This window comes from Anthonomus grandis, chromosome 5, assembly GCF_022605725.1.
Source record: "Anthonomus grandis grandis chromosome 5, icAntGran1.3, whole genome shotgun sequence".
NCBI lineage: Eukaryota > Metazoa > Arthropoda > Insecta > Coleoptera > Curculionidae > Anthonomus > Anthonomus grandis.
Window position 1 is genome coordinate 10,406,283 of NC_065550.1, and position 15,041 is coordinate 10,421,323.

General features: G+C 28.3%; 1 protein-coding gene across 2 annotated transcripts in view; it reads left to right on the plus strand.

The window, feature by feature from the left end:
• Positions 1-4,012, plus strand: part of LOC126736460 (putative transcription factor SOX-15) — a 302,005-nt gene extending 297,993 nt beyond the window's left edge. For both annotated transcript variants that reach the window (XM_050440827.1, XM_050440825.1), the window contains exons 9-10: positions 20-185; positions 404-4,012. In XM_050440827.1, coding sequence (XP_050296784.1) covers positions 20-185; positions 404-884 — 647 coding nt within the window. In that variant the 3' untranslated portion in view covers positions 885-4,012. The remainder of the gene's footprint in view (positions 1-19; positions 186-403) is intronic.
• Positions 4,013-15,041: the final 11,029 nt, after the last annotated feature.

Here is a 15,041-nt window from a genome sequence, read left to right on the forward strand (position 1 = left end):
AACAAACGATTTTTTCCAGGTGTTAGTCAGCAACCATCAATGAATACAGTGATATCCAATAATCCTGCAGTCGGCGGAATCCATTATTACGGTCCTGGATTAAATTATTATAGTCATGCGCAAAAAGAGTATATCAGCTATGAGCAGCAACAAAATAGTGGAGAAAATAAAGATACATATATAAGGTAATTATATCTTATACCTACTTAACATAGCTAAATATCAAATGACGAGACAGTTTTACCACTAACCAAAACTCTTTATTTTACTCTTTTACTCTACGTTGTAAAATAAAGAATTTTGGTTAGTAGTAAAACTGTCTGTAAATTTGAGTATCACATTCAAAGTTCCAACCATAGGACTAATAGCTTAATATAACCACTATTCTGTTTTCTTTTACTAGTTACCAAAGTATGAAATCGGATACAAAACCAGACTACCTCCATCCTTATAAGCCTCTAGAAGAACAACATCATCAATACCAAGATTACCCCCATCATCACGCAGATCAAGCACAGCACAATCTAGTCCAGACTTACCTTCCAGAAGAACGAAGTGATGCTGACAGCGAAGTCGATGGAAAAGAATTCGACAAATATTTGAAGTATGACACCTCCAATACTATGGATCAAAGGAATATTGATTCGAACCATAATTATCATCGTGGTGATATAGGAGTAAATTTAATAAGTAATGCGACTCACGCGCGCGCTACCTATCCTTATCAAGCTAATCATACTAGTGTTATATTGCCAACAAGTGAGCAGAGCGTAGTAAATCCGGTTGTGTATGATTTGGCAAGTAATAGTGCCATTCCTCAAAAAAGTGAAGATGAGTTTAGTGAGATTTTAGCCGGGGTGAGAAAGACGTGTTTTTCTACGTGACTTAGGAAAAATGATGACATATTATAATAACAATAATTTTTTAGTAAAGTGACAGTTTTAGCATCGAACTATTAAAATTAAAATAATTGCTTGTTGATCTCTAAATCTACTACTCTGTGTTAATTATATAGAGTAGATAAACTTTTCTATAATTATAAACTATTTTGAAGTTTATAATTATATTTTCTACATAGCATGCTTCGATTGCAAATAATTACTGTGGATTAGGGTCTAAATAGAACTTTAGTGAAATTATTGTTTTAAGAGTTTTAATCTTAGTAAAGAAATATTGGAACAATATTTACATTCAAAAATTATTTTTTGAATCGTTTTAATGATATTGAAATATTTATTTGCTGGTTTAAGCAAAAGATATTGAAAAATAAGTTTTCAATATCTTATACCAATTTTCAGGTATTTTAAAACTAAAAAAAGTTGTCATTGATTATGTTTACTATGCATCAGACATGTACATGCTAATCCATCTATATTTTCTCTGATTTTTAAATGTATTTAGTTTTTTTCGAACTAATAATTTAAAAACCAAAAATATTTACTTTTATCAAAAAAAATCACTTGATTTTTTTATATTTTTTTGAGTAAAGATAGAAAATGCCAATCAATAGAGCTCTAAAAAATGTATTTAAGTAAGCCATTTTATCAAAGAAAATATAAAAATTTAAAAAATTCTAGTGCATTTAAAGACATTTAATGTAATTCCTTTTTTTTAGAGCTCTATTGATTGACATTTTTTACTTTACTTGGAGAGGCATAATTATCCCTTCGTAAAGAAAATATGATGTATGGATGGAATGAAAATGCAGGCGTATTTTAACGCAGTCGATATAGCAACTACAGTCAATTTAACAATTATTACCAACCCCTTTGTATCTGTTTTTATCGATAAAATAAAGTTTTATTTCCATTAAATTTCACAAAATATAATAATAAGGCCTAGGGAATGCGCAATACCAATAATATTCACGTTAATGTCGTAATATACAATACGAATTCGCATTATCCTTAAAGTATGATATATGAAATCAGAGGAATTTATAATTAGGCTGAATATTTGTTGACTTCAAAATTCTATCAAGGTTTATTTAGCAGCAAATAAAAGATGATCTAATAAAACTAGGTAAAGAGTCTTTTTCTCTTATAAGAATACTGTTAAACCTATTGCTTCCTCAATAACCGTACATAACCTAAAGTGTAATATCAGAATTGGACCTTGAAATCTACTATATGCTTTTACTTTTGTTGGTGTGATTAGGATATATATATATTATACATTGGCTCATAAGGATCAATTATAAGATGAACTATTTTGAACTACTTTATATTCTTGATTCATGCATGGTATTTTGTCAGCAATCGAACAAATGGATAATAATCACTAGCTGATGTATTTATCCATTACATTTCTAGTTTAAGACTTTAACCATCTCTACTTCTCGCAGTTACTTATTACGGCTTAAATTTGGCTTCACTTTCAATGTTTTTTCATGTTAAATAATACCCTACACATGAACTTGATTTTTAAAGTCTCGATTTGGGCATATATTAAAAAAGACTGATATTTTTTATAATAATAGTAGCGAGTTTTCTATTAACTTTTTATATATTGCTAAACATTTAAAAAAGCGAATTTTTATTAATATCAGCAATATTTATATATTTTTTAAGTTGATAGGTGGCTATTTTCAAATAATAATAAATAAATAAATATCAATAAAAAAATTAAAGAACTTTTTTTTTTAAATAGTACAGCTATATTGTTAGAATAAAAAAAAAGATATAGAAAAGAAAAAGGGCTTATAATTATTTTTACGGAATTAATTTTTATCATATATTTTCGATAAAATATGTGGTTCTTAAAGGTTTCCGAGTTTACTAAAATTAATATAATTATTCTTTCAAGAGACAAGGGAGGACCAAGGAGGGACTTTGTAACCTTTCAATATAGACTGATTTCAATATTTAAGTTTATTAGCAATAAAATATGGCTAGCAAGCCGTAAACGATATTTTTACAAAACACCGATATTTAAGTCACCGTTTTTATTAACTCTATGAACTCTAATATACCTTTATTTAGAGTAACGTACATTTTATAAAATTTAACTATCATTAAAGACCTCTATACAAACAAGAAATATAAATATTTTAAGATTTTAATAGAGATTATGTGATCCAATAATAGACGTATCGAAATAGAAAACTAAATATTTCTTCATTAGACAAATATTTTTATTCCTGAATCGATTCTCTAACATCATTATATAACTAAATATATGAAACTAGGAAATCAGTGTTTTAATTTCTCCCGAATAAAACAGTTCTTGATTAAGATTATTATGTGGTCTATTCCTTTTTCTTTACTACTGTAGTTTTTAAATACATTTATAGATATAATATTACCATAATATTACCATTTTGTAGTGCCCTTTTAGGAGGAAATCAAAAGTAGGAACGGAAAAGAAAGTAGAATCAGTCTAAAATGAAGTTCTTTAAAATATACAATGTTCATGTATTTTATTTAATATTGATACACTCGTTTGTATTATATCTTAGGCCAGTATTTTAATGCAAGAAATAGATTTTAAATTTATTGTTAACTATTAAAAATTATAAAATGTAAGCCTTTTCGATTACACTGATTACACTTATTTGTTACACTCTAATGATGATTTAGACATGATCGTCTAAAGACTTGAATAGAGATTTCTTCTATTTAATCTTTAAACTTGAATATAGATTTTTGGAAAGCGCTATTATATTTAAAAATTAATAAAATAATTTAATATTTTATTTACTTTACAATATTCTTTCCAACATGATATTTCTTAAAAATATAGTGCAATAAAATACTAAATATTTTTTAAATCTTGGTTTGTTGATATTATCTATATATTTTGTAAATAAACTATTATTTATATTATCATTGTATATTGCTGTTTATCTTATAAAATAGTTTATTAGTAGGTTTTAAAATTGACTGTCCTAGTTCAAGTTGTGAATTTGTATAATTATATATATTACAGTTTTACATCAGATTGATATGTACATATTCGTAAGTTGTATATTGTATAATTAGTGCATTATAGATTGAAATAAAGATTTTTTTAAGGAATGGATTGGTTTTTCTTAACCTTATAGATTTAAGGCTATACAGGGTATTTCACTAAGCATAGATCGCGACTATATCTTGGGAATTCTCAATCTGACAACATTGGAATTTTTATTTGACATTATAAAAGTGGCAAAGAGGAAATGCTGGAAATTATTTTTCATTAAGTTTGAAATTTGGCCACTAGAGAGCATAATTAAAAGGTCAATAATTTATTTGTAATTTTCACCCGAAAATGTGAGCTGAAGGTATTTACCTTTTTTCCAACATAATTAGTAACCTTGGAATATGTACTATCATTTTAGTCAAAGACTTATTGGCGTTCCGACCTTCATGAAGTAGGGGAAGGTAGTGAATGTGTAATTGTTTAAAAAAACAATAATTTTTAAAAGACATCCGATTTTGTTCAATTTGCGCTTGTTTAAAAGTGAAATGTAAGTACTTTTAAATATTGTATGTACTGTAGTACGCGAAATGTTTTAGCAAAATTGGCAAGAGCCGTCATTTGAATTAAAAACTATTACTTTGATTTTTCCACAAAAATTTAAATGGCATAGTATAATTTTAGTAGCAGAAGCGAAAAGTAGATTAAATTTACTAAAAAAAAAACAAAAATCGCACTAGGTATTGGACTAATCCAAATTATGTAAAAATGGCAAAATTTCTCAAAATGTTGAAATTATTATAATAAACATATAATGTAATTTAAACATCATAATACTAATCTAATTACAATTATGTGAGGTAATTTTAGATAGCCGTGGATAATCATCAGCAGGTTTCCATGAGAATAAACCAATGAAATTGCAAACAATTTATTCTTATAGTTGACATTTTTAATTACTACTGTATTGTGCTAATTCAAATTCATGATTTTAATAAGCGTTGTTATTACTAACCATAACTCACTTAATACTTGTCATATATTGCCCACTACAAACTTCAATTATTAGGTTCCATTATGTGGTAGCGACCTTATTTCAAAAGAAATCCGAATTACAACATATATAAATAAAGACATATATTCTGTATATTACACAATATATTCTAACATAAAGGTTAGAAGCCTGAGGAAGATCAAATACATGATCGAAACATTGCGAAACAAATAAATATATTTTTATTGATGTCCTTACTACGATTAATTATATATGGATTATTGGTGTCTTAAATAATTTTATTAATATCGTAAACTTTTCGATAAATGACAAAAAAAAAATTGTAAAAATTTACGGCATGAGTAAGCCAGTCTGGTTGATTAATTTTTTTATATTTTAATTTCTGAACTGTGGTAGTTTTTAGTTTTGGTATGAGTATGTAAGTACACAAGTATGCAAAAAATAACCAGTTTTTACAACTTACTATTTTGAATGTTGAATCTGTAGTGCATTCTTTCAGTGAAGTTGCACGATGAGGAAAATAAAACACACACAGCAGATCTCATCCAAAAAAAAATTCTTCGAATGTTATCAAAAAATTATAAGTAATGAAGTTTAAAAAAAATGTTATTATTTTACATTAAGTTAATGGTGAAATTTAACTAATTCTTTCTTAAAATTAATACTAAAATTCTAATGATTATCGGCTTTCTATATATATAATTAAAAAAAAATTACTTTTAATAATTCAATTAAAATTTGATTAAATAAACACAAGTATATTAGTGCTAACTACCCATTTAATTGGAACGTGAAGTCTATGAATTTTTAGTAAGTCACATAAACTTACACGTTTAGTTATAAGTATATTTTATTGATATATGACTAGGCACTTTCCTTCATCTGCTTTGAAGAAAACAATATTATTGTACGTTAGGTTTATTTAAATCTTTCAGAGCTTTTTCCTGATAATTATGAAGTTCTTGATCATAAATAATTATATATAGTCATAGTAGATTTTTTTTTATTCAGCTTATTTATAAATAAGTGTTCCAAAATAGAGAAATAATAGCTAAGTTTTAAGTTTTAAAAAAAGGTTAGCGGCTGAATATTGTTTCCCAATAAACCTTTATTTACCAACCGAAATGTCATATTAAATCTTTCCATGGTTTTAATGTTTACTGGTTTTAACAACTGATTTAAATTTAATTTATGATCCAATTTGTCAATTTCTTTATTAATTACGGATTTAAAGATTTACTTGATTCTTGCACATAGCATGATTCTCTTTACTAATAGCTTTTTTTAGCGAGAATTTTCTGTATAAGAAACCTTTATGTGGCATACTGCAGCAAAATGTAAGGACGTGTACAAATCTATATACCGGGTGTCACAAATTCTTTTAACAGTCTAAGAACTTGGCCGTCTTTGAAGATAGAAAAAAAATTCAAAATGCGTTTTTTATGTGAGACAATGTTTTCAAAAATATTTTCAAAACTATTCCTAAATAATTCATCCCCGAGAAACCACCCTTAATTTTTTTTTCAAATGGCACTCCCATTTTTTTTTTTAATTTGTTTTATAGCATTTTTAATTCCGAATACAATGGAAAAAAAAAATTTAATTAAAAAAATTAAATAATTAATGCAATTTTCTCATATTTTTGAAGGAAACTATTAGTTATTGATTTATTAATAAATAAATAAATCAACAAATAATTATTTATTCAATAAATCCCAAAAATATGCCACTAGGTATATTATTATTTTTGTGATGGCACTCTGGGTTTTAAAATTCAATATGAGAATAATATTAGTGTGAGAGGTAGAGCACTATTGATATTAAAATTAAATTGTATTCAATGTATTCGTTCAATCGTATTATTGAAAAACACAATACTTTCAGAATTTAACATTTTTTTCAGAACTAAAAATGCTATTAAATTTTTTTTTGAAAAATGGGAATGTTATTTGCAAAAAAGGGTTGGTTTCTCGAGGATGAATTAGTTTTGAAAATATTTTTGAAAAGAGTCTCCCGTAAAAAAGGCATTTTAAAAGTTCTATGCTGTTAAAAGCATTTTAGGACACCCCATACAATTAAAAAGGGACTGAGAAGCGGTAGGTATTGTTAATTTCAGCGGGTGGTTTTGGTTCTAGTTCCGTCGATTAAAAATTAAATTAAAAATTAAAAATTCGCACGAAATATTTTTTTAATTTATTTCTAATATTAGTTACTACTTCTCTAGCCCATTAATATTTGATATAAAAATTTCTCCGAATCAATATTATCTAACTTTTTTGGAGACCGTTACATCCAATATACTTAAATTATATTAATTAGTTGTCATCTTAATTTTATAGTAACAATAGCATAATAATAAAATATCGTCAATTATCTTATTAAAAATATGCAAAATGTGATTTCTATTTACTCAATAATTCATTATAAAACTTACACAAAATTTAAATAATTAAAGGAAATGAGGCAAATTGGCCAAAAGTCGAATGTATGTATATAGATGGACATACGTACACTAAATGGGATATCACAAAGTCGATCTTCCTCGTTTACCGCCTCGCCGATTCACGATTTAGTTGACTCGATATCGAAATAAATTAAATTAAAGTTCGACCGCCGCCTAACACTTATCGACTACTGCCATCTAGCTCGCGACTAATTTATCGTCCGACAATGAGTAAAAGGAAACCGATTTTAATTTGTTTTAGATTTGAAGTTGATTTTGTAAGCAGTATCTAGTACTAATTCAAAACTAAAAAAAAACAAGGGCAACAATATATAAATTAGTGTTTAATAAAAAAACAGAATCATTTATTATCACATTAAATGAATATAGAAATAAATGAACTTAATTTTTAAAACATTTTTAAAAATAATAAATTAGCCACAGAAGGTGACTAGCACAGGATTAGGTGACTGAATTTTAAAAATTTATAAAAATTTTAAGTATTAGTTTTAACCCTTGTTTATACCTTTTTATGTTATATTATAAAGTTAAATTATTTAGGAAATCTTGCTCAATTAGGTTTTATCAACTATTTTATAATCTGCTGCTTACGTTTATATACAAGCTTTAAGTCATGTCTAAAATATCCAATATTGTAAGCATATGTAAATAAAATAAGAATTTCTAATTTTATTTTTAACCAACTATATACCATTTTGTCAATAATAACTTAATAAAGTTGGCTAGTATTATTGATATAAATTCTTATATTATGGTGTTATAGATAGCTACTACTTGAACCTTTTTTGATGGGACCTATTACAAGTCGCTTCTTTAGTAAAACAAGTGGAGGTGTGGCCCTTAGACACCTCTCACTCTCTTCTTCTTATTCTTCCTCAATTACAATTGACTCTCGTCTGAGTGACGGCCGCTTAAGCCCAAAATGTCTAAGGGCCGGTATTATAAATATTTTTTAACAGTTAACTTTAACTTTAACCATCAAGTTACCCGTAGCAATAAAATTTTAGTTTTATAAACGACCCATTTCTTCTGCTTCGTCTTTGAGACGTTATTAGGACCATGTGCTACTGTCAGAAGATGATTTTTTTATGTTTTAATTTTGGCTTGACTTGGCCATATATATTTCTAGAAAGGCTTTCTTTCAAGCACAAGCTAAAGTACTATGAAAAATGGCATATCAGTTTATATATCATAATTTATCATAAATTGGGACACATTTTCATCTAAATAGTTTCGATTTTTGGGCCTTATCCGTTCTTTAAGTAAATCTTCTAAGTCTGTGTATGAATCTGAAAATTCTAATAATTCAAATTCTTCCGACAATTTAAATTCACTCATTTTTTAAATATGTATTTTTAATTTCCAACAATTTAAAATACAATTTCAAAAAGAATATTATACAAAACGACAAAAAACAAACAACAATTTAAAGTTTATGTTCATATTCAGAAGATTGGCGTTGATTGGCTACACGAATTTTTTGATACTTTGCTTGATATAAATCCGAAAACAAGTCTATCAGATGACGATCAGAAATTTGTGTAAGAACATCAAACTTTTGATTTGAAACTGATCAAAAAATTCTCTGCGAACGCATTTTACTCTATTGCGCATGTTTATCTGTCGAAAACTTGTTTCTTATTGCTGTGACAATCTTATATGTCGAGGAATAGAAACTTTTTCAGTGTTAAGTTATATTCAAAATTATTGACAGAATATATATCAAAAACCAGGATTTTTTTATAAAGTTAACTTTAACTAATACCCCATCCACCCGATAAATTTCTAAACTTCTACATTTTGTAAGTTAACTGTACATGTCACAGTTATTCCACAAGTCAACTTTAAGTTATCTGTCAAAATAGTTTTATAATACCGGCCCTAAGGGTCCTACAAAGATTTTATCACCCATTATGAAATTATAAACCATTCTATTTGAATTACGAGGCAGAAGTGTAATATTGGTGCTATTGACTCCAAGCTTGAGGTATTCTTTAGGGTGGAATGTCATATTATTAATGGCAAGAAAATAAAAATTTCAAATCTCGTTTGTTTAGTAAAAACTTTCATTTGCTCCACGCGTTTCGGCTATTGCCATTGTCAAGAGCAGTCTTGTCTATATCTAAAATGATTATAAAATAAGAATCAAAATAAAAGATACTAAAGGACAAAACTTACGTCACTCTTATTACATTACAAGACACAATATATACAATTGAAATTACTTAGAATTAACCGCAATCAATAGGTGTGATATGTTCGAGCAATGAGCCTACCGGGGCGAGCCAAAAAGGTTTACAACGCAGGCTACTTCTTTAAAACAATTTTGATCAGTTCATTTAATCTCACCGCCCGATCATTTGTCAATATCAAAATTATGGTTTTCTTTTTTTAAATATACCCCAAAGCCTGACCTGTTGTCGCTCGGTGATCTAAGAGCATTGAGATATTCGCGTCTGCGCGTTTTAAAATTACAACCCGTTTGACCTATAGAAGTAGTCTCACAGTTGTGGCATTTTAGGTGGTAGACTCGGCTTTTATGCAAGTTAGGAACTTTATCCTTTTATCTGCTGGTTTTCAAACTAAGGGAAGATCTAAAGCATATCCTAGTTTTTTCCTCGAAATTCTTAAGTATATTGCCTAATATTAGTGAGACAGGTCCTAGAAAATTTAAACAGAAGAATTTTGGTGGTTGTTGATAACTTACAACAACACAAAAATTTACACAATCACGCTATCCCATTTGACTAACCATGTCACATCCCATAAACTAGCAATATTTCATTCACTAATACATAGACTTTTTCTCCATCCCATATATTATTTTATTAAAGAAAAAATATCATATACCAAATTGCCATTACTAGTAGCTACTCTCGAATGCTAGTAGATAGACTGATAAAAAATCCACAGTATTCAACTTATATTAATTAAAAGATTTGAGAATGGTTTACACATCAACAACCACCAAAATTCTTATGTTTAAATTTTCTATGATCTGTTTCACTAAAATTAAGCAAAATACATAAGAACTCCTATGAAAATACTAGGATCTGCTTTAGATCTTTCCTTAGTTTAAGAACCATCTTTAGCAGATTAAACGATAAAGTTTCTAACTTGCATAAAAGCTGAGTTTACCACCTAAAATGCAGTTTAGCCTTTGGAGTATATTTAAAACAAGAACATAATAATTTTGGTGTAGAATTTTAAAATGCTTCATGGCAAAAAATTGAACGTCTTCGAGTCCATCGAAATTGCCAAGGAAAGTCTAAGTGATCGAGCGGTAAGTGGTGTGAACCCGTCAAAAATCATTTTAAAGAAGCAGCCTGTGTTGTAAACCTTTTTGGCTCGGCCCGGTAGTCTGACCGCTCGAACATATCACAACTGGTGATAGCGGCTAGTTTAAGGTAATTTCAACTGTATACAGTACCATTTTATCATTATTATTGTTTATGTGTGATGTTATCATTAAGTGTTAATTAGATATTAGTGCTCCTATTATCTCTTGTAATGTAATCAGTGTGATGAAGTTTTGTTCTTTTTTATCTTTTATTTTATTTTTAATCCTATTTTATAATCTTTTTAGATATTGAGAGGACTGCTCTTGACAATGGCAATTGCCGAAACGCGTCGAGCAAATTAAAATGTTTAACATACAGCGGAGATTTAGATTTTTTTCATTTTACCCTTAATAATATGACAGTCCACCCTGAAGAATACCTCAACTTTCTAAGTATTATACTGATTACCTAATTCTAGTTCATGTTTAGAGTTTTTTTTTAAGCTAAACAAACTATTTCCAGAATAAAAGACCATACAGAGTTAAAATATTATGAGTCAGATGAGAGTCACAGGGCTTAGATCCACATAGATACCTAATGGCCCTAATAAAATATGCCTAATAAAAATCCATAATTGATCATTTTCATGTTTCGTGTTTTAAAATATATTCTTTAAAGTAATTACACCAAAATTAAGAGTTGTATTCCTTTCTCAAGTATGTTTTTTCTTTTCCATCGATGATTTCCTAACCTATTTTTAATATCCGACATATACCGGGTGGTGCGTCGCCGAGCGGAACATAGGAAATCCCATGTAAATTTTAAGGGGGTCAATTATCGGCTTCCCTGTACATTTTACAGAAAAAATGTAAGATAACTTTTTGAAGAGACCAATCTGGGAAACCCTCGTGCAAAGTTTCAAAAAATTTTAATAAGCGAATCTTGAATTATTTAATTAAATGTAATCGCAAAATTACCAAATTTTCGGTTCTGGTAAAACCAGCCACCAGCAAACAATTTGTTATAAGGCTTTGTCAACTCTGACGTACAGCCGAATACAACAATGTTTTTTTTTCGGTTTATCAATCTCACAACCATACATTCAAAATCAGACACGTTAACATATTTATCTAAACTTTTATTTAATATAACGATGAAGTTAAACCAATTACAATTATTATTATCGATTATTAAAAAAATAATTTTATCATACTTAGAATTTAATTAAACCAATAGCAGTATCTGAAATATTTTGAATTTATTTTCCCATCAAGCCTATCTGGTCCATTTCAACCATTAAACCGATTGTTAGTAAATTCGAGTCCAAAGACATTGCAATAAATAATTGTAAATGTTTAACTCAGAAGATCGAAAATAGATCCGAAAAAAAGAGAGAACAGAACTCTTAATATTTTACTAAGTGTGGAAAAATAAAATAAACAAAGAATTACATAAAAACATAAATTAATCAAATGTTCAAACAACCCCCCATTAACAGCTAAACAATATCCTAACCGATCATAAAATTCATTTCCAACGTTACTAACTTGATATTGGGAAATTTTATTACATTCTAACGAAATAGCATTTTGTAACAGGTTTAGATTCTCAAATTTCACACTTTTATAAATGACACTTTTTAAATGACCCCACAAAAAAGAAGTCATTTGGTGAAAGATCAGGCGACCTGGCTGGCCAAAGTATCCGGTATTTAAAAGCATTTTCCAAGCACTCTCTAACCATCCATTTGGTACCAGATCATTTGGTCTTCCTGAACAACTTCTTCCAAGGCGGGTCCAATTTGATTTTGAAATAAGTCCAAATAAGTTTCAGCTGTTAGATTATAGTCCATAAAAAAGGGTCCAATGATATGGTGTCCAATAATTCCCACGAATACATTTATTTTTTGGGGATATTGTGTCCGAGTATGAACAAAGCAATGTTGATTTTCTTGGCTCCAATACCGGAAATTCTGAACATTTGGTTCATTGTTGAGGGTAAATGTTCATTCATCGGTAAAACAAATATTTCTTAAAAAAATCCTATCATTATTTGCTCTTTCCATCATTTCAAAACAAAACGCCATTCTTCGCTCTTCATCTCCTTTCTGCAGCTCTTGATGTTTTTCGAATTTATACAAATAATATTTGTGTTTTTTTAAAGTGCGCAATACCGTTGTATGATGTTTATTTAGCTCTTGCCCAAGAACCTTCGTACTAACCATCTTGTTTTCCTCCACACTCAGTAGAATATTAAGATTTCTATTCTCTCTTTCTTTGGCTCTATTTTCGATATCCTGAGTTAAACATTTACAATTATTTATTACGGTACCTTTGGACTCGAACTTATTGACAATACGTTTAATAGTTAAAATGGACGGAATGGATGGATGTCTTGGTGGGGAAATAAACTGAAAATATTTCAGATACTGCTCAAAAAGTGTTTCCCGCATAATGCCACTTAATTATAGCTATTTTTTCGTCGATTGAATAATTCATACTTGTTTTCAAATATCTACTGTCACTGATTTATTGACACTTTTCCTCACGTCAGTGACAATATTCATTTTACTGGTGCCCGTTTGGTTTTACCTGAACCGAAAAATTGCTAATTTTGCAATTACATTTAATTGAATAATTTAAGATTCGCTTATTAAAATTTTTTGAAAAGTTGCACAAGGTTTTGCCAGATTGGTCTCTTCAAAAAGTTATGTTACATTTTTTCTATAAAATGTAGTATTTAAATGTAAGTATTTCATCTAAAACTAGAAAGTATATGGACCATAATTTAGATCAATTATTTTGTATTTTCTATATTAAAATTATTAGGTAATTAGCCTTTCATGTATCCCTTTAATGTTTTAACGTTTTTTACATTGTATCGATATATATTTTGTTTGAGTAATAAAAAAAAGATATAGCAATCTTATTTTCTAATATAAAATTCTGTTAGTAAATTAAAGTTTTGTATAATTAAAAGGAAATGACGCCCATAAAGCGGCAAACAAATTTAACAGCAAACATTTTTCCAGTTCGCGACAAGCAAAAAACGACTTACGTTGAGAGGGTGTGAACCAAAGCAGAACCAAATCGACCTGAGGAAATTAAAGGCGACGACGACGATCGGTTCCAGGATGTAGTTCTAGACTTAATTTTAAATAAGCCAAATTAGTTTTTATTTTCTTATACAAGGTGACCGTATAAAAAAAAACAATTTTAGTCGATCTTTATTTTAAAAAGTTCAACTGTTTTAAAGGTTATCCAACTTAGGCTTGTGTCAAAAAACCTGATCGCTAACCTATTAAAAATGTTCCTGGTTTGGTCATAAACTAAACTTAATATGAGGAAAAAGTATTTTTTGTGATGAAATTATTAATACTATGAATAGTGCGAGAGCATTAAAATATCTGTTTAAATATCTGTCTTATTTTAAAAATATAGTAATGTAACATATGAGTCTACTTTTCGCGGTTGACAAAGTTATATGAATAACTTGAAACCACATATTATATATGACAAATTACATGGCGGGTTAGCTTTAAAAATTTGGGCCATCGTCGCATTTCAATACCCGTCTGAGTTCTGAGTGTGGCAATAAGCAAATATCCATCCGTCGCGTCGCGTCGATGAAATTTTAAGTTCAATATGAGGAACGGTTAAAACAGTGACTTCTCGCACATCTTATTTTTGCCGAAAATTCTTAAATTTAGGTTTTTATAAAATTAAGTTAAAAATTAAGTATTAAATTTATTAATAATTATTTTTTTAGATTCAATATAAAAGGCAATTAAAAAATTTTAAAAATATTTCATATATCTTTATTTTATTGTTAATGGCAATTAACTACATATTCTTAAATATGGTGTTGTCTTCAGAGCGAATAAAAGAAGCTATATTTGCACTAAACGTCACGTCTCAAAATTTCTTACATATTTATATCATAACATAAATATAATGTCTTGAATAGATCAAAGCACTTAATAAAATGCTGCATGAAAAGTGAAAGAATCGATTTTCTTCAAATCAATTTGCACGGGCTGTAGCTCTGAGGGGGTGCATAGGGACGCTGGCAGAAAAAATATTTTTTTGCACATCAAAAAATGTGTCTTGATGCATAGAATACATGTACCAAATTTCAAAAAAATATATAAATCATTATTGTTTAAGTTATAAATATATAATAAATATATAAAAAAATATATATATAATTCAAATTTATTTAGACCGTCTCGAAAATTTATTATATTTTTCAATCGCCCAATCTTTAGAAAACCAAGTGGATGAAAATGGTATTGGGATACTTAACGAAAATTATTTGTATTCCCACCAAGATGGAGTTTCCCCGCACTACGCTTTGACAGTTCGAGAGTGGCTTAATGAACAGT